The sequence below is a fragment of the Bos grunniens genome, chromosome 3 (assembly GCF_055505025.1).
Source record: "Bos grunniens cultivar Pamir isolate PY7600 chromosome 3, Bosgru_T2T1.0, whole genome shotgun sequence".
In the NCBI taxonomy this organism is placed as follows: Eukaryota; Metazoa; Chordata; class Mammalia; order Artiodactyla; family Bovidae; genus Bos; species Bos grunniens.
Window position 1 is genome coordinate 16,230,335 of NC_141167.1, and position 23,152 is coordinate 16,253,486.

A 23,152-nucleotide genomic window follows, 5' to 3' on the forward strand; every position below is an offset into this window, starting at 1 on the left:
ATCCCCTGGAGGAGGGCATGGCAACCCACCCCAGTATTCTTGCCTGGAGAATCCCCACGGACAGAGGAGCCTGGCAGGAGCCCTACAGTCCATGGGGGTCACAGAGTCAGACACGACTGAGCAACTAAACACAGCACCCGGTCTTCAAGCTGAGTGTCTGGACCCCAACCATCCAGGCTCCTTCCCTCACAGCTCTCTGTGGGGGAGGAGCCCAGGGCTGGCTCAGTCTTTTGGACAGAGGTGGGTTGGACATGGGACTCAAGACCAAGTTGCATCCAATCAGACAAATGTTCTAGAAAGAACCATTCTGGCCTGGGTGCATGTAATTTATTAAAGAGCTTTTAGTCCCAAATCCCAGCAAGCCAGGGGAGGGGCTGCAGGGTGGTCTGTCAGCTCTGTAACTGCAGTTAGCCATGTGCCATCTGCAGAGGGGCTTTCCCAAGACGAATCCTTTTCTGGCCCTGCTTAGCTGTTGAGAGTTCAGGGACCCCAGCCTGAGCTACAGGAGCCCTTCAGGGAGAAGGACAGTCCCTGCCAGCTCTGCCCAGGAGCGCACTGGCCCAGTTCTTTCTGAAAGTAAGGCCCCTTGGGGTGGGATTTGGGGGGAGGGCTCATGCTAAGAGCAGTTTCTTAGCTACACAGCCCAGGGTCTGCTCAGGACTGACACTACGTGGGGACCAGCCTCTATGCACGGTGTCGTAGGAGCCAGGAAGTGCAGTGTTCCTGTCCACCTCTGAGCAGCCCAGACTGGTTTTATTGGGGGGAACCTGGGGTCAAGCAGGAAAGCCCCGCATGTTCCAGGGGGGGCACTAGGCCCTCACAAGATGCAGCAGGTGCAGGAGACGGGCCTGTGCTGCTGCTGCTGCTGCAGTTGCTGCTGGAGCTGTTCCTTTTCGGCTGTCAGCGCCTGCAGCCTCTCCTCCAGCTTGCTCAGCTCGGCCATCCACTTCTGAGGGGACATGGGAGAAGCCAGGTCTGAGCTGATGAGGGCTTAGACCCGGGGCTGAACTGATGGGAGGGAGGCGAGGCCCAGAGAGCCTGGAGGTGGCGGGGGGTGCCTGCTCCAGGCCACTGGGCGCCATCCTGGGCCTGGTCGGTGGAGAAGCCAGGTCCCCGGACCAAGCAGCCCTGGGGTCTTGGGCAAAGTCCTGCCAGCCTCCCAGACCCTGGGTGACTCGCCCTCCGCAGCCTCTCGCCCTGTCCTTCTGTCAGCCCTCGCCCTCTTCCGTTTTTGTGTCACCTGATGTTCCCCTCTTGAGAAAGCTTTTCTCTGGGGCTGGGTCCAGCACTCACTCAGAGCTTAAGGACCTCCCCCAAGTGCAGTACACAGTTCTTGGGTTTGTCTTAAAGCTTTGACACTGTTCTCCCTGCTCCTCCAGTTACACTGCAGAGGAATCTGGGATGCAGCGGGCTTATCGCTCCCCGTGGGAGCACCGGTGGGAAACCCGACGACCCCAGGCCTGCCTGGTGAATGGCTGAGGGGCCCCCTCCCCACACAGCCGGCCTGGGCCACCCACCTGCCTGCACCACTCCTGGATGGCGCTGACGGACAGCGGGCCCTGGATGCTCCCGTCCCGCCGCAGGAACACCTCCCCCTGGTCGGTCTCAAAGAGCTGCGGCTCGGCCTGGGCCTTGGGAGCCTGCACGCTCAGGCGGATCACCTTGGGAAGGGCAACGGCAGCTCTGTGGGCGCCGAACCGCGGACAGCGTGCGACGCCCCCAGCCCCGCCCCGGCGTCGGCCCTGCCTCGTTGGCTGCCGGGCAGCCTGGGGGCAGGGCTCACCTTGAGGAGGGTGTCGGTGGTGGAGGTGCTGACCACGGGGATAAAGGTGAGCCTGTAGGCGTCGGGGAAGACCTGGGGCTTGAAGCCCTGCAGGACGGAGTCCACCAGCAGGCGCACGCGGTCCTCGTCGCGGTGGCTGCAGCGCACACCCTGCACCAGGCCGCTGTCCTCCACGCCCACCAGCAGGCTGCCGCCCTCGCTGTTGAGGAACGCGCACACGTAGCGCCGCAGGTGGTGCTTGAAGGCCTGGCTCAGGTACTCGCCGCCGCCGCGCTTGAACTCCAGGTTGCGCGTCTCGTTGCCCAGGAAGGCGCCTTGGAAGAGGCGCTCCTGGCCCAGAATGCCCTGGTCCGTGATGGCGCTGTCTGAGCGCGTGCCGCTGGGCCAGCTGGGGGAGACTCCTTGCGGGCCCAGTGCCCGGGTAGGAAGGGGTTGGGCCGGCCTGGCTCGCGGGGGGCTGGGGCCATTGTCCTCTTCCTGCTGGAGTAGAGGTGGGGGCAAGTGCAGGGTGTATGCTCCTGCTAAGAGTTAGGAGCCAACCCGGAGGGACAGGCGGCCAGAACTCCCACCTCCCTCCTCACCCCGCCCTCGGGGCCCAGCCCACACAGGGCATCCTGATGCCTCTCCCGGGCGGAGGGGCCTAATTCTGCCCACCGTGCTGGGGTCCATGTGGGAAACCCTGTGGGTCGAGGGTTTGTAGCAGCCAGTGCCTCCGCCCTCTTCCCAGGTGAACCATGGGAGGCTTGTGGGGAGGAGCTCTCCTTTCCATTTGGAGCTGGGACACCTGCAGCCGCTCTCTGCCCTCTTGGGTTTTGCGTCGGCCTTGGAGACACAGGGTTGGATCATTCTGGAAGATGCCTCAGCGCCCTGAGGTCCCCTGTGACCCAGCTGCAGGTCTCTGAATTGAGAGGGCCTCCCAAAGATCCCACCCACTTCCTAGTCTCCCTGAAAACCTGGCTGATCGGGCCTGAGTCTCTCCCACCCCTGCCTGGGCCTTCCTGAGTCCCTTTCGTGGTTTCTGCTGGGTGTGAGGGTTCCGGGAGCAGCCTGCTCAGGGCCGCTGCCCTGGTCTGGGTCTCACCGACCGACTCCCTACCTCGAGGCTCTCCTCGTCCTATCCATTCTCTTGCTGACCCCAGATATAAGTCCCACAGTCACTCTGTCCTGATAAACCCTTCCCTGGTTCCCTGCTGCCTTCCAGCCTTCAAAAGCGGCTTCCAGGGCTGGGAGCTCAGTGCAGGCTGGGGTGTGGTGATGAGAGCCACTCCCAGCCCTACCAGCAGCTCCCAGAGAAGACAAGCTTAGCAGAGACTCAAGAGAAGCCTCAATGTCATATAAACATGCCATCAGGCCACAGGTCTTGAAATGTAAGCCCATTTAGCTCTGCAGCAGTTTAAATGTCATGGAGCCTTCATCCAGAAGGAAATTCAGTTCAAGAATTTAAAATTCAATTCAAGAAGGACAATTCAAGACCACCAGCCTACCACCTCAAAAGTGAGTTGACTGTTCCCTCCTCCCCCACAAAAGCCCACTTTTTCTGGCACTGCTGTGGTCTCACAGCCCTGCCCGCCGGCTTGATTTTGTCAGTCCCCACCCTGGGCAGCCACCAACCACCCTGCAAATGCCGCCACAGCTGGGCCCCTGGTATGCACCCCATCCCTCTGCTAGGGATGTCCTTCCACTGAGTCGGTCCCATTGCCTAAGCCCCAGCCTGGGTTTCATTCCCTGGGGAATCTGTCCTCAGAGATCAGTGAGGTCAAGCCCTGCTCTCTGCTGCGCTGCCCCCCGGAGCAGGTGTCTGTCAACTGAGTGGATGAGCTTGGCCAAGGAGAAGGTCAGGACCCCTGTATATGCTTGGGCCTGGCCTGGCTGGACCCACCTGCTGGCTGTAGATAGGCGCAGGGAGGGTCTGATACTCAGGCTTTCACCTGCTTCCAGGCTGGAGGCAAGCTCCAAGGGTCAGTGTCCCTCTGGGACCTTGGTTATTTGAGTAGCAGCCCCAAATTTACCAATTTGTCCCCAGTTCCTTGAAGACACCCCTCACGCCCACCAAGCAAGGCCATCCATACCCAGGCCTCTCCCGAGGGAGGCTCTGGGGCTGGCGGGCCCCCTGCTGGGGGAAGCCTGGCTTACCTCTCGGCGGTTTGAAAGCTCCCGGCCCTCACCCAGCACTGGCTCCTTCCCGCGGGCCACCAGTTCCTTGATGATCTGGTGCTGCCCCCAGGCCCTGTGCAGGCGCCGGGGCAGGGAGGCCAGGGTGTCTTCGGGGGTGGCCACCTGCACCAGCGCGTAGGCCTGGCGTGGCCGCCGGACGACCTCGATGTGCTCTCGAGCCACTGGCAGTTCGAGCCGTTCCAGGGCGTCTCTCAGCAGGCAGCTGAGGACTGGCACCGAGAACTGGGGGTTCAGGTGGCCCACGTAGAGAATGTGCCTGCTGGGAGCTGCCTTGGCACCTGAGTCCTCAGGTGGGGGCTCTTCTGGGGGGAGCTCCCGCAGGGGCTGCCTGCCTGGGGGCTCCATGGCGGGGGTCGGGGGTGTGCCTGTGTTTTGGTGGTCTCTTCCTGTGAGTCTCTGGAGGGGCCTCCCCTGGAGGGGCTTCTAGGATTCCTCACCGCGGGCTGCTCCTCCCAGGGCCCTGGGCTCTCAGCCTGGCCCAGGGCCTCCCAGGGGACTCGGGGAGGCCGAGGCTCTGGGGAGGTTCACAGATTGACAGGGGCTGAGGAGGGCCAGAGAGAGAGAGGGTGGGCAGAGGGCCAGCAGGAAGGGCCCTGCCACCCACCCAAGGCCTAGGACAGGGAGGAGGGGAGTCAGAGCTGAGCCAGCGAACAGAGCATGTGCGCCTGCCGGTCCATTTCCACAGAAGGGAAGACTGAGGCGATACAACCCAAGAGGGGTAGAGGCAGAACTCAGGTCTCTGAAGGGCCCCCATATCCTGTCATTGGCCCCAGCGGGCCTGTCTTCCCTCAGGAAGCCCCAAGCTGGGGCGTTAACCCAGGGCTCTGAGGATTAGTCACGGACCCCTTGGGCTTCTTGCCTGCTCTGAAGCTGGTGTGAGCCCAGCAGAGGCTCTGAAGGGGTCAGGCTGGGTCAGAGGGTTTAGAGAGAGGTTCTTATGCTTTGGGTACACTGATGGAAGCTGTGGCCCCTCACAGGACAACAGCGTTTGCATATATACATGTAATTTGAGGTTTGTCTAGACCAAATCCTCTGGTTTGGGTCCAGGGAGCAGAAGCGAGGAAGGGTCAGAGCTGGGCCCTTGGGTACGTCCCCCACCACCTCTCACTAGGCCAGGGACCTTGCTCCTGAGCTGTGCACACACCAGCCCCTCCACTCACCCACACACACCCAGCCTCCAGTCTCTGTGGCAGGTATGGCTGGCCTGCATCTTTTCAGATTGGATCCTTAAGGCAGTCAGGGTCTGGGGGCCACCACTGCTGGAGTGGGGATGTTCAAGGCAAATGGGAATAGGGGGAAGAGGAAGGCCTATGACCCTCATGTCCTGATGGTTCCTGGGGGAGCATGGGAGGTGCCAGCCCTCAGCTCCCACAGACCCCTGACCCCTGGCCAGCAGCTCCCCAGGGCAGGTAGGGGCTTGGCTCAGGAGGGGGAGCCAGGGCCGTGGGAAGTGGGCGGGGCCTGTGCAGCCACCTCTGTGAGCTCAGGAGAGTCGACAATGCCTCCAGCAGGTAGGCTGTGAAGAGGGTCAGGAACACTTCTCCCTGACGCCCCACCCCCATGTAGACAGACGTCCCCTGCAGCTTGGTGCAGGGCTCCTTCCGGACAGCTCCTAGAATCCAGGGGCTGAAGACACACTTCCTCCCCCTGCCAGGCCTCTCCAGGCCCGTGTGCCCACACTGGGCCTCACCTCCCACCTCAGTCACCAATCCCAGGCTCCCTGAGTGGGGATCAGAATGCAGTTGGTTCCAGCGCTGCAGAGATGGTTCCTGTCCTGAAGAGCCCTGAGAAATAGGTCAAGCGTTGCCATCTCTTTTGAAGGTCAGGGTTGTCACCTGCTATTCGACAGGTACCAAGATTCAGGTGGTACACGGTCTTTATTAATGCAGACGCCTGTTCTTGGGTGGGTGGGGGCTGTGATGGTGCTTTTCACTACGCAGATGTAGGCAGCACTTTCCCACTGCCTCTGCAAGCTCCAATGGGGCGCGGGGCGGAGGGTGGTGTCCAAGGGCAGGTGCAAAGGTTGACCTCCTCTTCTGAGCAGCCTGTTCTGAAGATGCTAATGAATTTTTGTTTCCCTGAGGGACTGAGGCAGAAGCTTGGGTGGGGAACCTGAGCGACTGTGGTGTGGGGGCAAGGAAGAGGCCCCAGGCCCTGAGAGGTGGTACTGTGAGGCTCTGGGGAGGGACTCTGCAGCCAGTGCTGCCTGGTCTCTGCATCCATGCCAAGAGTTACGGGGTAACAGCTCTAAGCTCTCCGGGGTCCTCCTCTTCAGGCCTTTCTAGACTCTGCCATCATGAGCTGTTCTCACAGAAAGTGTACAAGGGGGGCTGTGGCTGATTTAGGCTGTTAAGCCATGTTGAGTTAGGCAGAGACCGACAGCGGGCCAGGAGAGGTGCCCTGACAGATGAGACATGTACCAGAGACATGTACCAGGGTCCTCACTATCAACCAGCTGTTTGGCATGAAATTTCCCAAACGGATTTGAGTGCCAAATCTTTCCCCATTCTTACTGGAAATCTCTTTCAATGATTGTATTACATATTTCCCTGGGTTCTGTTAACCTTCTGTGAGTTGAACATCAGTTCCATCTTTTTTTGGCTGGGGGGATAAAAACTGTCTTTCATTGTAAGCACTAAATACATTTTCAAAATGATATTTTAAATACTGAAATGCACTGCAGTGTAACTGGGTTATTTACAGCACCCCAGGCTTTTGTAGGACCTAGGTGGTGGCGGACGTGAGTTCAGTGTTGTGGAACAAGCAGCTCCCTTCAGTCGTCTTACTGGATGTCTGTGACCTTACTGACAACCCTCCTTGGCACTGGAGGTAAAAGACTTCTTGAATTTAAAGAATGTGAGGTGGGCCCAAAGATGAGGGGCAGAGGGAGGCTATAGATAGGGCTCTTCTCACGTTATCTGGAGAGTGTCCACTGGGTGGCGCCCGTGGCTGGGATCCCTGACACCACAGAAAGCATGGGTGTCTAGCAAGCTGCCTAGGAACCCCTAGATTCCTAGGGGAGGGGTGTGGGCGGGGACTGAGCTCAGCCTTATGCTGGAGAGGACAGGATGCCAGGAGAGCACAGGATGCCAGGAGAGCACACTCTGGGACTCAGGGGAGGGCGGGGTGTAGATAGAGGCAGCCTTCAGCCTTTGGCCCCAGGAACACTCCAGTCTGCCTTGACTCCTCCCTTGCATACCAGCGGCTGGGGGATTCCTGCCCACCCTCTGACAGGGTCGGCCCACAGCCCAAAGGTATCTCGGGCCCGGTGCCTATACCCTGGGACCTACTGGCCGCTGGCCCCTGGAACCATCCTCAGTGGCTTTGGTTGTTGCAGGCCAAGCACAAATACATAATTCTCTCACTTGGCCTGCAGGTTTCCAGCTGTGGAGCTTCCCTGATGAGATGGGGGGACTTGGGCCCTTAAGTTAAAGGAGACTGCAAAAAGCAGAGGGACGACAAGGGGAGGAGAGAGTGTCTGGAGTCCCTCAAGCAGAATGATTTCCATGCTTTCAGCCTTGGTTGTAAAGATGAGCAGCAAGTCACCTGTGCTTCTTCTGAGGAGGGGTCATGGCATTGGGCATGAGGGCAGAGACAGTGTGTCTACTGGGCCCACCAGTGCCACAGGCCAGAGAAGGGCCTCAGGTTGTTCCACAAAACACCAAAGAGGAGTGGTGTGGACACTTCCGCTCAGGACTAATGGCCGGGACAAGAGAGACAGTGCAGAGCCCAGGGACACAGGCCATGATGTGGCTGGCAGGTGGAGAGTGGTCACAGGGGAGGGGGGACAGGGCATAGAGGTTCTCAAAGGATTCAGCCCTAAGTGGAGCCTGGACTTTCTCTCCTAAAGGGCCTGGGTTTTTCTCTCCTCATGCTCCTTAGCACCAGAGTCAGCGTCTCTCCTTGTCATGGCGATGAGGGTGGGCACGGGAAGCTGCTCTCGGGAGGCCTCTGTGCTCAGTCCTGCTTTCCCACGTGCCTTCCCCCTCCGTGGGTGGCTGCCCTGTCGGGGTCAACGGTGTGGCCTCATCTGCCAGAGACCCCGTCAGCTTCTTTGGATGACTCTGGGTCACTATTAGAAAGCTTGGCTTTGTGAAATAGTTTCAAAAGTTTAGGCTGGGTTTTTTGCTTTTTGTTTCTCATAAACGACATTCAATTCAATTCAATCCTGCCCAGGGGCTAGGGCAGCATGAGTAAAAGGGTAACAAATCCTCTCTTCTGTAGAATTTGACATTTGGTTACCTTTCTGGTTCTGTTCCCTTGGAAACCAGATAAAAATGGAGTGTCAACCATTTCCAAGAAACAGTGCTTACAGTAGACCTGCCCCCGATTGTCAGTCACCTGGTCTAGGAGTGCAGTGCATGGACTGAACGCATCCCTTCCTGTGGGGCTTCCTAAGGGCAGGGCTCAGTTGGCACGTCCTGCCCAGACCTGGAAGCTCTGCTGCTGGCAGTGGGGAGTTACTGGCTGCCCTGGGGTGTGATACTTCTAATCCAAGGTGAACCCCACTTCTCCCTGGTATGTCTTATCCCCTTAAACCTGAGCTGCAACCTGGGTAACAGAGGATAGTCCTGGGTGACTGTGGGCTCTGTAATGACTACCCCACTGAAAAGGCCTGCTGCTTACTGCCCTGCTGGCAGCATTTCCGGTCTGACAGGAGCCTGTGTAGTCCGCATGGTGAGCGGGATCTAAGACAAAAGCCACCTGTTGGGTGTTGCAGGCAGTATGATGTCTCACACCCCTCATTAGCTATGGAATTTGGGGCAGCTAACTTCACCTCTCTAAGCTTCAGTTTCCTCATCTTTAACATGGGGAACATGGTGGCTATCTCTGAGATGTAGCGAGGTTTAAGAGAGCTAATGTATATAAACAACTTAGCATAAGAAGTCCTTAAATAGTGTTCCCTGATGACCTGACAAGGGGCAGGGTGAGGTGGGAACCACTTTGCTCCACAAGCCAAGACTGGCAGCATGTTTGGCCTGCCTGTGTATGTTGGTATTACTCTCATATTTAGAAGTTCATCATCAGGGCCCAGGAAGGCCCTCTTTGGGAATACCCTGAATGAACCGCAAAGCCCACTGGACACAGGTCCAGGAATCTGTGGAAAATGGGCTTATTCTGGTTCAGCAGCCCTGACCCCGACTGCTGCAGGGGGCCCAAGGTTATACTCTCAGAGTGGCCAAGTGGAAAAGACCATGTTGCGACCAACCAGTCACTGGTGAGGGCAGGCAGGATCCTCAGAGGTCTCCTCATCTAACCCCCTAGAGCCAATCGGGCCCAAAGATGGGAAAGGACCCACCCAAAGCATCACAATAAATAGCTGCACTGGCTGGGACCTCGGCCTTGGAGTCAAATTACTTGGCTTTAAAGGCCTCCTCTGGCAGTTTCTGCCTGCATGATCAGAGCTTCAGTTTCCTCATCTATAGTGGGTCTGCTGTGAAGGTCACCTGGGGGCATCTGATTCGCACAGAGCAGCGTGTGGGGTGCAGTGGTGTGTCACTCTAACCAGGTCTCGCTGTGCTGCGGCCCCTTCATACACAGGCAGGGGCTGGACTGGACTTCCTGGCCCCTGGGTGGCACGAGGGGCGCCCTGCATCTCCTCACCCTGCCACGGAGGGTTGCTGCAGCTGCTGGCCCTAACGCTGTCCCTTCTGCTCGGGCTTCCTAGGGCTGCCGTGCTCGCTGCTGTCTGCTGCACCAGGGCAAAGCCCTTTGAGGGCAGAGCATGGACTGCACACTGGCTCCCCAGGGGCTACGCAAGGCTGGGCCTCAGCGGGCCTCTGGCAGACAGCCTGTTCTTTAGGGACTGCTGGAGTCACAAGAACTCAGGGAGCATCCTGTCCAAGTTTCCTCATAAATAAAAACGAGGAGCTAAGACAAAGGCAAGGGGAATGACCTGCCCTTTGGAGGCATACTGATTTGTCTGCTGACTGATTGCAAAGACACTGGTATCTATATTGTTTTTTATTTATAAACAAATTGACATAAAATAAGTCCAGATGGCAGCAGGGGCAGCTGAACTGCTGACTTGCTTACAAAAGAAGCCTGCGGACAGTGGAGTGGGTGCAACCAGACTCCAGCCTAGAGACCATCCTCTCCCATCCATCTTAGGGCCTTCTTGGCTTAAAACATTGGGCCCAACCTTCTTTGGCAGCAATTCTGGCCAGGGCAAGGAGCTGTGGCGGGGCAGTGCAGGGCAGGAACGCCTGTTCCCACAGATGAGGCTGGGGCTGCAGAGGGCCCAGCGGAGGGAGAGATGGGAGATGACAGGGACCCTCTCCTCCCTGTGCTGAATGATGTGGTCAAGGCTTGGTAGGTCTGTCCATCCCAAGGAGAAAGTGCCTGGGTAATGTCCTCTGAGAAGGGGCCACAGCTCTCTGGAGAGGGCCTGTGTGGGGCCAGGGCAGTGTGGTCGCCCTCCTCCTGAAACCAGTGTCTGGAGCAAGAGGGGTATGACTGGAGGGCTTGCCCAAGTGCCAGAAACAATAAATTAATAAGAAAAGATCTTTTTTTAAAAAAGGTAGAGGTTTGCACCATGAGTTTGGGATCTGTGGATCTCGTGAGGAGAAGGCAGGAGCTATGGGAGCCACACCACCAGGCCCAGCAGCTGGTGAGGGAACTGGGCGTGAGTGTCGCTTCAGAGCTTCATCTTTCGAGACCTCATCAGGTCAGCTCCTTCCTCCATCACCTGGAAGGTGTTCAGTCTAAACTCCTGGAGGGAGGCCACCCAGGCTTGTGAAATAAATACACGGGACCTCAGAGCCAAGATGGGGCTGAGGGGAAGAGCAGTGCCTGGGCCGCACACCCCGCTCCTCGGTCCTTCATGGAAGGACATCTCATGGCAGGAGGGGGCAGTGGTGGCTCCACACAGCCTCCTGGAGTCCTGAGGTGGCCTTGGACCCCGCGGAGGTGCCCGATGGCCCTCCTTTCTGGGAGAAGAGCCCCCTCTGCTGGAGCCTCGGCTGTCCAGGCTTCACTGCCCTGCTCAGAACTTGCCCTGCTTCAGCCGGTCAATGTGGTAGCAGAGCTTGAGGGCAGGCCCCAGCTTCAGACCCATGTACTTCATCATCGTGTCACTTCGCAGCAGGAGCAGGGCCTTGCCATCGATCTCCTGGAGGGAGGAGGGGGGTGCCATCAGAGGCCTGGGTGGTCTGTCCACCCAGGTTCTCACCAAAGACCATCCGGGGAGGTACCAGCCACATGGAGCCCTGTGAACCTGCTGTGACACTGAAGCCTACGTGTTCCATCCACCTTCTGTCTCTAACCACCCCTCTCCAGCGTCACCACTGAACCCCCCAGGTTAAGCTCTTCATGCATATTTGTAGGAATCTCCTTTTTCTTGGGCAGCCGTCCCAAACCTCTGAGATCAAGCTCAATCCCAACTCTTCCCAGGAAGCCTCCCCAGTCAGTGTCCTTGTCACTCATCACAGACTATTTCTGTATTGACCCTCAAGGGCTATTTGGAAAGTCACCTTCCTTCCTGGGCAGCAGGAGCCCTCCTCATGAGCCACACACAAAGCAAGCACTCAGTGAGCAGCTGTGAGACCCACAGGACTGATCTAAGCACTCTCCAGCCCACCTGGCATGAAGAAGTAGATGACCCGTGAAAGCAGCGGAGCTCTTCTGAGTACCCAGGGTGCAGAACAGCACCAAGCAGCAGGGGCTACTGGGAACCAGGTTTGAGCCCCAAATCAGGAGTTTGGTCATTGCAGGGGGGTCCTTGGCAGTCCCTGGCCACAGGGCCAAATGGTCACTTGACAAGATGCTGGGGCTCACAGCAGATAAAGTAGAGAATGGGGTTCTGATGAGGTTGGAGAACTGGGAGCCACACAACAAGGGACTCTCTAACCTGGCCTTGGCCTTAGACCACGGCAGGTAGAGAGGAGAGCAGTGCTCCTAGAAGAGGAGAGTCCTGTCCTGGGACCCAGCAGGAGTGTGGCTGAGTCAGGTCCAACACTAAAGGAGTGTGCAGTGCCCAGTGAAGGCCATTTGGGGCCAAGACTCTGTCACTAAGTTTGTATGGTATCATCTGTGCTCAGTTTCAAGGGACTTGGAACAAATATGTAGCTTGTGCCTTTTAAGAGTCTAAGCAAGACACCTGGTAGATATAGGAGAGGTCAGGCAGGGACACCTACGTGTTTGCGAAAGAGGTCAGCATGGGGTCCAAACTGGGGATCAGCTTCCCGGACAAACTGCATCACATCCTCAACCGTCCACGAGGAGGGGTCCCGGCCACTCAGTCGAGAGGCATCCCGGCGGTCCGACCCTGCAGGACAGAAGGACACCTGCCGTAACGGGCGGGGACTGGGCTGTAACTCGCCTGCACTCTTCACAGCCTGTCCCAGGGGCCCTGTGTGACCACTGGGCTTAGAGCAGTGCCAGAGCAGAGGAATCAGAGGTGACTGAGGGCGAGCCGGGTTTCTCCACAAAGGGAATGAGGACCTGAGATGCTTCTTCACTCAAATCTTAAGTGTAGGTCTGATTCTGGAAATGGTCAGAAGGAATTTTACACTGAGGTTGTGACTGAGCCTGGACCTGAGTCAAGGGTAGTGATGAGGTGAGAGTATTATCTGTGTTGGGGTAGAGGGAGGGGCTGGTAGGTGAGGCTGCTTTTGCCTTGGCTCTGGGGACCATTTCTAGAGATACCTCAGGAGCTGGGTAAGATTAGAGCTAAGACCTTGGGGCCCAGGGAGAAAAAAAAATGGCAGATAATAATAACCTGTGTCTCTTCCAAGGCCTGGAGAATAGTTGACTTCATTATAGCCAAATACTTGGAGGCAGAATACAGCTTTGCCTTGGCTGCCAGGAATCTCAATGTTAATTTAGTGCTCTGCTTAGAGCTTTTATTTCAGTCTTGGCCATTTCCCCAGTGGGATCTGAGCTCTCTGTACGGTCATCACCTGCATGACTCTCTGGCAGGCGTCATCCCCTCTGCCTGGAATGTGCCCCCTTCTTGCCCTTCAGTTTCTCCTTTCCTTCTGGCAGACTCTAACTTAACTAAACAAGAGCTGGCTTCAAGGATCAGCTCCTTTATGAAACTTTTCCAGGCCTCATCCTGAAAAAATTGGTCTCATAAAAGCATTTCACGTATCTCTTGGTTACAGCTCAATCTTTATACACTTTTCCCCATCACATCACTCTAATAATCTCTTCTCCATAAAGCAGTCAAAACAACTTTTAAAAAGTAATTGGATCATGTCAATCAATACAACAGCTTCAAAATGCATACCTGAAATAAGACTGAACCCTTTACCATGGTCTAGAAGGTACCCCATCATCTGGCCCTTTCTGCTTCATCTCTCCCTTCCCCCCACCCTTTACTCACCAAGCTCCAGACACGCTGGCTTTCTGCCTCCTGAATAAGCTATGCTTTTATGCTTTGATCCAGACACACAATTTCCGCTGTCTAAAATGTTCTTTTCCTCACATCTTTGCATGCCTGATGCCTTCTCAATATTTGGGTTTCATCTCAAATGCTGATTCCTCTGAGAGGCCTTCCTTGACATCCAAATAAAAGTACTCTATTCCCCACACATCACTCTTTATCTGATTACTCTAGTTCACCCCCACCAGCCTAAAACAATCACAACCTAAAAACAGTCTCACGCATTTATGTTTATCACCTGTCTTCTGTTCTCTGTTAATCCTTCTGATACTGTGATTATTAATAAGAAACATACATATCTGTGTTCATTCTCTTTTCTGGCACAGCACTTAAAGTCCTGGGAATCTCCTAAGAGGTCAGTGTCATTTGCTATTCCAGGCCTCATCCAGGTGATGAGGCAGAAAGGGCCAGAGGGTGGGGTACCTTCTGGAGCATGTTAAGAGGTCAGAGTGTTGTTTGCTATTCATAACAAGTCCCTGTCAGTCACATCTGAATATGCTAATGAGGTACTTCTGGAAAGTCCTAAGGATGGGGCTGTTTGTCAGGGGAACCAATCAGGTGACTAGAAGTTTTGGACCTTTCAGTCCTGCCCTCTCCAATCTTTAAGGAAGGGAGAGGGGCTAGAGATTCAGTTCAATCACCAATGATCAATGACTTAACAAATCTTGCTGACATAATGAAGCCTCCATAAAAACCCCAAGGACAGGGCTTCAGGAGACTGTGGGCTGGAAGGAATCATGGAAGCCAGTCAGAGACACAGGTAACAACCTGGACTTTGAATTGGCATCTGAAGTTGGGGGGTGGTCAGTCTTGTGGGACTGAACCCTCATCCTGTGGGCTCTGACACTTCCTCCAGGGAGTTAGTGTCATAACAGGGTTAAACTGCGGGACGCCCAGCTGGAATGGTGGACTTGCTTGGTGTGTGGAGACCTGTACTTCTGGCGGGGGAAGTGAAGCAGTGCTGAACAGAGTGCTGAGCGTAGGGAGACACACAGGAGGAGAGAGTTTTCCTTTCACAGCACACAAGAGTGCCTGCTCTGCCAGAGACCACGATCAAATATGTCTGCTAAATGAATGAATGATCATATGTAATAGTTCCATGTATATTTTTCTGTCTCCCCCACCAGACTAGGTCTGTCCTGAGGCTGAGGTGACTTAAGTCTCAAGGCAGGGACTCTACCTCAGAGCTCCTTACATGGCTCCATCTGGGGCCTTGTTGGGCTTGGGGTTGGGAAGCAGTATCCTGGGCTTCTCTGTCTCAGCCTTCCTTAGAATGCCCTCTGCTCCTGCAGGCCTTGCTAATGGATTCTTCTTATTCTTCCACATCTAATCTGTCCTTGGGCTGGGGGAGGCCACAGTGGGTGTGGAGATGGCTTTCTCCTGTCTCCCCATTGCTGCTTTTAGACCATCCTCCAACGGAAGCTAGTGTTCTTCAGAGGCCAAACATGTACTGAGCACCTGCTTTTCCTGATCACATACATTTTCAAATCTCTGGGTTTCTGCTCTTTGTTAAGTGAAGACTTTTGGGGATTTAACTCACTAACTTCCGGTTCCACCTAATTGCTGCCATAATCCTCTGAGGAAATCCATCCAACTGCCTTGCTTTCAGTGATTTCATTGCTATTCTACTTCAAATACCCACTACCAACATCACTGTCTAGTTCTTGGATCACTTGGAACAAATCCACTTCATAATTTTAAACACCCACCTCTCTGACTCCAACCGCCCACCTTTCCAACTCTCTTGGGACGTATGTCCACTATGACCATTATATCACAAAGACCTTTAGCACATCAGACTTACAGTCTCCCCATCCTTCAGGCGTCTCTCAGCCCTGCTTCTATCCCCGCTGTCTGGAGGCAGTGCTGATGATCTAAAGCACACCTCCTCCAGCTCCACTGATTACATGCTCCCCACCCGCTCTTGTCCTGTTAGCTCAATGTAAAATCTTAACTCTCAAACTGTCTTTTCTCACCCACATCTAGGTTTCTAAGAACCACAGAAGAAAACCGAAGGCCTTGCAAACTGGTCTCCAAGCTCCAAACATTGCAAGACCTTTGATGTTTCTGCAAACCATCCCCTGTTCCTTGACCTATTTCTCCTGTATTCTTGATGGGTCATCCCATCTCCCAGCACTCCTGAGCCCCTCCCTGCTCAGCCCTCTCTCTATTCACTCATGGCCACAGTCTTCTTCCAGTCTCAGAGAGAAAGGTTTGCCTTCTTCTGTCATAAGACTGACCCTTAATCCTTCCCAACACCTCCAAGGCCTTCATTTCTCCTCTTTCCTATATTCTTAATTTCTTCTTCGTGGAAGGCTCAGGCTGTCTGCTGACAAACATGCCCAGCATGCACCCACTCTGGAAGACCTTCGTCACCTCCTTCTTTTCCTCATCAAACTCCCCTTGATATGCCTACCCACAGCAAACCTCCCTCACTAGCCTCCAGCACCACTGAAGCTGCTCTTACTTACTAAGATGAGCAATTACCTTCTAATCACCATTTCCAGTAGGTATTTCTCAGTCCTTATTTTACTGAACCTTTTTGGGTTATACTCTTCGTCTCTGTACCCCGGCCACCACAATATCAAATTCTTCTGCCTGCCTCACATCTGAGTGCTCCTCTGGCCCCTGTAGGACCCTCTCCCTGCTCCCTCCTCCTGAACTTTGTTGGTCCCTAGAACTCTTTCTTTGGTCAACTGTTCTTTTTATTCTACACAAAATTCTGGGAGGTGGGTGTCATTTTACTCTATAGCTTCAACTTCTATCTGCTAACTCCTAAATATGTAACTTCAGCTCAGTCCTCTTCCCTGAGGATCAGACCTGCATAGCCACTGCCTGCTGGGCATCACCTAGACAGACCCATGGGCTCCCTCCCCTTCTCTTCTATGGTTGGTTCCCTCTCTCAGAGAATGGCACCATCCAGTCAATCACCCCTTCTAGAAACCTGGGCAACATTCCCACTCCTTCCTCCCAACCCTTAAATCTGACTATATTTACCTCATGAAGAGTTTTCACATCTATTCTCTCTTCTACAAACCTACCACTGCCCTAATCTAGGCCTTTATCATTTTGGGTGTGGCCCATTCTAGTAACCTCCTAAGTGGTCTCTCTAGTCTTGTCCTTCCTCAAATCCATCCTCAACACAGTAGTCAGTGACCTATTTCAAACACAAACCTATTTAGGTCTTGCCTCTAGTAAAAGTCTCCAGAGCTTCTCATTAGTTACAAGATCAACCCCAAACTCTTTTTTTTTTTTTTCTTTTGGTGGTGGTGGTGGCGACGGCGGCGGTGGCGGTGGTGGGGCCGGCGCCGCCGGCCTCGCGCCCAGTCACCAGCCCACGGCCTCCGCAGCTACCTCGGTCGGGCCTCCTCCCCTCCCGCCCGTGACCTCCGCCTCAGGGGAGCGCGCCCATGGCCCTCGCGCCCCAATCGCGTGCGGGAGGACAGAGCGAGCCGCGGCGGACGCCTCGTCGTCCCTTTCCCCGCAGCAGCCCGTGCCCCGGCAGCGTCCTGCCTTCGGCCCTCCGCCCTTCCGTCCCCACCCCCGGCGCTCTCCGCCCCAGCCCCCACCACCGAGCCGCCTTCCCCGGCTCCTCCACTAGGTGTGGCGGAGGCGGCGGCCAACCCCAAACTCTTTAACATGGCATTTAAGGTCCTCTATGGTACAACCACTGACCCTTCCAGGATTTTCTCTTTGAAGCCCCAGAATTACCCTTTGTTTTTCAGTAATACCAAACTACATATACTCGCTGGTACAATCTGTGTTAGTTCTCATCCCTCTGCCCTTGTCCATGCTGCACGCTCTCCCCCGGAGAGCTCTCCCCCACCTACCACAACCCCTGATACATTCACACAGTCAACTTTAAAACCTCAGACACTTTCTCAAGGAAGCTTACCCTGGATAACAAGCTTGAGTGAGGTGTTCCTTCTTTCAGTTTTCATACAACTCATCTCTGCAGCCACACTCTGGATGTTATTTTACTATTATCTATTTAAGTGTTTGTCTCTCCTACAAGACTTTGAACTCCTTATGGACAAGAAATGATTGATTTTTGTGTCCCCCTGACAAACACAGATGGTGTTCACATAAATGGCTCATGAATGAATGAAGGACTCCTTCCCTGTCCCTTTGGCTCTGAGTCATTGGTGTTTGGTCCCTGCTGTTCTCAAGCTAATCCCAGAGCTTCAGCTGCTCTCCAGGTGCCTAGTCAGGCTTAATGGGGCCAGGCCCCAGTCTGATCTCTCTAGGTGGGGAAGGGTGGGGCAGTGCAACACAGTTAAGTCCTTTCTGGCTTCCCAAAGTTCAGGAAGGAAAGAAGAAAAGAATGAGAGAGGGCAGGAGAGCCAGAACTCTGAAAAGCTTACCCCTGGAGCAGAGCCTGCGCACAGCTGAGGCAGTGCTCAGCGGGAGACCACAGGATGGAAGCAGAGGCCGGTACCCTGGATTTCGAAGATTTTGGGAAGTGCTGACAAGATTGGTGGGATTCAAGGTAGAGTCCATTGAGTCTGAGTGTGGCTCCAAAGACCGGGCCAGACTATTTCCCAGGGCAAAGGTCTCACCTGGAAAACAGTAAAACCAGAGTTAGAACAGGGACTAGTCTGGAAGAACTGCAAGGGCGCTGGCTCCCAAGAGCCTATTTGGGTGGAGTAAGAGGCAGCAAAACAGAGAGCTCTGGGCTGGGCCGCAGGAGGCCTGTGCACCAGCCCTGGCTCTGGCTCTCACTAGGTGGCCTTAGTCAAGCCCAGCACCACCCTCTGGACTTGGATCTCCTTAGAGACTCTTCCCTTTGGACTAGATGGTCTCTGAGTTTTCTTCTGGTCTGGATGTGTTAGGCTCTTTCTGATAGAACCTTAAAAAAAAAAGCAAAGAAGAAAGCTCTTCTGAGAAGAGTCTGTCCTAACACACAAGATGCTAGAGTAGGGGATAAAGTGCTGAAGAAGAGATACATTTGCTTACATGAGGGCACTTTAGAAGTGGACCCTCTCAGACAGCAGGACATCTCAGAAATGCTTCCTGATGCCTGGCTCAAGGCTTGTCTGCAAAGGACCTGCTCTTATGCTCCCTCCCTTCTTTCACATTTGCCTCGTTTTATGGAAATAGTCCAAGGAAGCTGTGGTTGTACTGTAGTGAGAACATGGGCACAGAGCCCAGAATTTGGGTCAGAATTTGACTCTGCTACTTAGCAGGCAAAGTGCTTTCCTCAGAACCTTAGTCTCCTCATCTATAACATGGGAGCCCCCTTTCTTCCAAAGGGCTTGTGAACGTCAAAAGAGAATGGCTATGAAAACCTTTGTAAAGGGGTCCTCACCCTGACATTTCTACACCCTGGTCATGGCCCAACCCCAGGCAGCAGCCCCTAATCACTGGACTACAAAACCAGAAACAGACTCCCTCCTGTAGTTGGCTTCTGCTCATATCAAGTCAGAACTGGCCACCGCATTCTCTGTTTATGGGAGATGTCTTGGGTGCTGGACCACATCACACTGTCCTTGGTGGCTTTGCTTAAACACTGAGTATTAAGATAATGCTTGAAATTCATTTCGGGCCTCTGATGAACACTTAATTCAAAGAAATTGCCGGGGCACAGACTAAGACCTCTTCAGCGAGATGGTTTAGGATTTCAGGACTACTTTCTAATTCTCACTTAAAATTGCTTGGTAAACTATGGGATAACAGTCAAATCTGGCCTGAGACAGCTATTCATCCATATGAAATTTGGAAATTTAACTGATGAAGCCCTTTCCTCGAAATGGTCCTGAAGAGAGAAGTCTCTGAGCTTCCAGAATACCTAAACCATATCCTACCCCATTTCTGCAGGTGAGGTTTCAGATTCCTGTTTTTCAGGAAAGATGCTTATAGCAATGTCCCACTTTGAGACACACACAGGAGTCCAATATAAGAAATAGGATTCCTGGGTTCCATCTCTCAGCTCCTGACTTTCACTATGTATATGAGTCAAGGTAACTCGTTTGTCTTTTCTGAGTACTAGTCTCTTCATCTGTAAAATGGGGAAAACTCACCCTCTGTTATGCTTAGAACATTAACTGAGAAAACAGAATGGGATGGCTGTTACAACAGTAGGGAGTTGCATTTTATTCTTCATTCAGAGTTACAGTGGTACACCGAAGTTCTCTGTAGTAGCTCAAGAAAAAGATGAACTCTACTTTCTGTATTTATCGGCATGGTGGTAACCTCACCTTTCTAGTACTCCTTTTACTCAGCTAAGACTGGGTTAGTACCACTGACTTCACATGAGCTAACAGATGTGAAGAATAATTATGATGACAATGCCAGGGGCTCACCAGATGCTGATGCAAAATCAGTTAAGTGTCTCTAGTCTTGGCAATGCTAAGAATGCTAACTGAAATCTGGATTCTGAGTTGAGGGGTCTGGAAATCTGGACTGGTGGCACCTGGACTAGGCAGGGTCATTAAATCTTAACCTAATGAGATGAAGAAAAATGAAGCATAGTGCCCAAGGCTCTGGGAGGTTCTAGTCTGCTTAAGGCTGATCAAATGAGGCCCAGGCTGCCTTCAGTAGAGGAATGCCAGGGCAGAAGACTGCAGTGCTTTCCAGCTGTGCTCCACAGAGCCCTGCAGTACACCCAGCTCCTGGGTGGAGTCTGGGCCTCATCCCAGCGTCTATCAAAACAACTTTGGTTTTGACTTTTTTAGACCAGAGTTTCATATAATCTTACCTTTGCAAAAAGAGATCAATTTATTCCCATGAAGGGGAAAACATGCTTCTGAGCATTGAGTCCTTGAATCTCAGAAGCAGAGGTTCTCAGATGACTCTAGAGATGCTTCAGTATTCATATCTAGCCCAGTAGATTAGTGTGCTCATCTGACTCGCTGATGATACACTGCTCAAGTCCACTTTACAATCAGTTTTATTGTTGGACATTTTTGATTCATTACCAAATGCCTTCCTTTTTGAGCTGAGATCTGCCTTACTGTAACTCTGGCCCCCATTCTACTATCTGCCTTTCAAAAGAACCAATCTGCTGTTGGCCCCACTAAGGGCTTGGAAGGGAGGAGGTATGGGATGGAAGGGACAGAGCAAACAGAGGGTTCCCGCAAACTGAGAGTGGGCCCCTGAAAACAGCAGCAGGCTGAGGCCTGGGGTGAAAGAGGCCAGTCAGATATTTGCTATAACATCTGATAAACACTGTAACAAAAATGCTTCCTTTCCTTTGTGGTAATCATCCTTCTTTCCACCCTCAAACCTCAGTATTAGTCTATTACACGTAACAGCCTTGTGTTAGTTCTTCCTCAGGGAAATGAAGGATGAGGCGCTGGGTCACATGGTGGGGTCAAACCATTAGCTCCAGGAACTGACAGGGGGCTGGGGAGGGGGTGGTGGGGGATAATGGATTAAGGTCTGACTCAGAAGCAGAAATTCTGAGTGAGAAGTACAAACTGCTGTGAGGAAAATATAATCCCAGCCTGGGTTATGTGGGATGGGGATGTTCATCCAATTGTATTTAGATTTTGGTATCAAAGGAAAGGACAAGCCCCAAATCTAGGAGGCTTCACAGAGTTCAGAAGCCTCCAACTGGTTTCCCTGCCTACCTCTTGCTCCACTCCAGCCTGTTCTCGCACACAGTAAGTATCCTGAGTGAGCTTTCAAAAACACAAGTCGGATTATGTTCCTTCCATATCACAGTCATGGCTTTAAATACTCTGATGGGTCCTCACGGCTCAACGAGGTAACGTCCGTAAGCTGGTCATTAGGCCTTGTCTGCCTAGGCCTTTGCTGCCACTACGGCCTCACCACTCACACCCTTCTTTTCTACTCTGTGTTTCAGCAGCACATTCAGAGGAACATTCAATTCCTCTGAGACAAGTCAGGCTTCCTCTTGCCCCTCACAGTCTCACATCTCAGTCAACAAGAACATTCTTTATCATTCCCCTCCTCCATTTCTTTGGATCTGTGGCATCTTTACCTCATTATCCTACTCCTTCAGGTCCAAGCTTATATATCATTTCTTCTGAAAAGTCTTCCCTGACACACCTGGTTTGAACTTTTGAACTCTGAACCTGTTCCATTAAAGCACTCATCACCATGAATTAATTCCTTTGCTTATTTGTTCGTATTCTCTACCAGGCTGTAAACTCTGTGGGGTGTAATGACCTTGACTCCTAGTTTACAATGGAGCCCTCTATGCCGACATCAGAGCTTGGCATCGTGCAGTCAGTAAATACTGGGTTGACTGATTGTCTGACCAAATAATTGAATTGCTACTAATAATTGAATAATTGAATTGAGTTTCAACTATTTATGAACATTTGAGTCATCCTAAAACTCTGACACTTCTATGAGGAAACCTTGTATGTGAATGAAAGGGCATCGAAGAAATTTCACAGTTCTTACTTGGCTTTTATTCTCTGAATGTGTGTGTGTGTGTGGCAGCAGCGGGTGGGGAGTGGTCTGGCAGGAGAACCACTCTATAAACAACTTAGACGACCTGGATGGTAACTGGAAAGACAGGCACAAGGAACTTATTGTCCTAGGACAAATGAACCACTTCCTTCAGCAGAGAGGAACCAGCAAGCCCAGAGGTGAATGCTAGCTGGATTCAATTACAGTCATGGGGACCGGTTAAGGTAATACGATCTCCTGTTTAATATCAGCAGTTATTGGAGACCCAGAAAGAACCCTCTCTCTCTCAATCTTCATAGGCCTCTTCTTTGATCCTGCCATGTATGTAACTCTGAAGAAGGAACTCTGATCTGACATCGCTGCCCTGAAGAATCCTTCCTCGACTTCTTCTTCAGCTGATTCCTTGTTCATCATTCCTGGCTGGGCCAGAGAACTTCTGGTTCCATGCTCTCACTACACACAGGTTTGCCTGTATCTCCCTCTCTCAGCTGAGAACTCTTTCAGAGCAGGGATTGAGTCTATTGTCTGTCTCCCCATAGTCCAGTATAGGATCTAGGACACGTAAGTATTTGTCAAATGTTTGATTATCTGAACCAGAACAACTGGCCTGAATTCTTCGAAATGCCAATGTCAGATCATGAAAAGTAGACAAAAGGGCTGGAAAACTGCTCTAGACAAAAGAAAACTAAAGAGACAGGATAAGTAAATGCAGTGGACCACTCTTCATGGGATCTTGGATAAAGGAAAAAAGTTACAAAGGATGTTACTAGGACAGTTGGGGAAATCTGTATATGGACTATATTATATATATATCAACTAGTAGATTTTATTAATGAGAAACTTCTCAAGAATGATAGTAGTATGGTGTTCTTGTTCTTAGGAGATACATATAAAAAAGTGTTTAAGGATCAAGTCTCTCACCTGCAGTTAACACTCAAATGGTTCAGTAAATAAAAAATATATAGACAGAAATACATGCATATATACTTAGAGAAACAAATAAATACTGCAAAAAATTAGGTGGTAAGTCTAGGTGAAGAGTACATTGCTACTCACTGTATTACTGTATAACTTTTCAGTAAGCCTGAAACTTTTCAAAATAAAACATTGGAGGAAAACACTAAATCTCAACTTAGGTAAGGAAGCCTAATGGGATGTACATTTGGTGACTATTTGCTATATTGAAAATGAGTTGTCAGTTAGTCCAAGACCCTAATGGGGCTTCCCTGGTGGCTCAGAAGGTAAAGTGTCTTCTGCCCGCAATGCAGGAGACCTGGGTTCGATCCCTGGGTCGGAAAGATCCCCTGGAGAAGGAAATGGCAATCCACTCCAGTACTCTTGCCTGGAAAATTCCATGGATGGAGGAGCTTGGTAGGCTACAGTCCATGGGGTCGCAAAGAGTTGACACAACTGAGCAACTTCACTTT

At 52.6% G+C, this 23,152-nt stretch overlaps 2 protein-coding genes and 1 long non-coding RNA gene across 53 annotated transcripts in view; 1 reads left to right on the forward strand and 2 right to left on the reverse strand.

Annotated features, from left to right (window-relative positions):
- Positions 1-734: 734 nt before the first annotated feature.
- On the reverse strand, positions 735-5,369 carry SLFNL1 (schlafen like 1). 2 transcript variants are annotated; one of them, XM_086382213.1, is made up of 4 exons: positions 3,887-5,369; positions 1,784-2,254; positions 1,518-1,661; positions 735-949 (listed from the first exon to the last, which is right to left on the reverse strand). In XM_086382213.1, the coding sequence occupies exons 1-4, from the start codon at positions 4,301-4,303 to the stop codon at positions 818-820; spliced, it is 1,164 nt and encodes a 387-aa protein (XP_086238339.1). In that variant the 5' UTR covers positions 4,304-5,369; the 3' UTR covers positions 735-817. The 2 variants fall into 2 exon arrangements, with proteins under 2 accessions (XP_086238339.1, XP_086238341.1); XM_086382215.1 differs by lacking the exon at positions 1,518-1,661 and having other exon boundaries at positions 1,784-2,225; positions 3,834-5,369.
- Positions 1,909-22,410, forward strand: LOC147375099 (uncharacterized). Its single transcript, XR_015156889.1, has 2 exons — positions 1,909-2,038; positions 22,025-22,410. It is a non-coding gene; the product is annotated as an uncharacterized LOC147375099 (long non-coding RNA).
- The window catches only part of SCMH1 (Scm polycomb group protein homolog 1), a 224,161-nt gene continuing 210,916 nt past the window's right edge, over positions 9,908-23,152 (reverse strand). For all 50 annotated transcript variants that reach the window (XR_015156868.1, XR_015156869.1, XR_015156848.1 and 47 more), the window contains 3 exons: positions 17,708-17,902; positions 12,094-12,224; positions 9,908-11,069 (listed from right to left, as the gene is read on the reverse strand). Coding sequence is in view for 42 of the 50 variants with exons in the window: in XM_086382096.1 (XP_086238222.1) it covers positions 10,944-11,069; positions 12,094-12,224; positions 17,708-17,902 (452 nt within the window). In the remaining 8 variants the exon portion in view is untranslated. The remainder of the gene's footprint in view (positions 11,070-12,093; positions 12,225-17,707; positions 17,903-23,152) is intronic.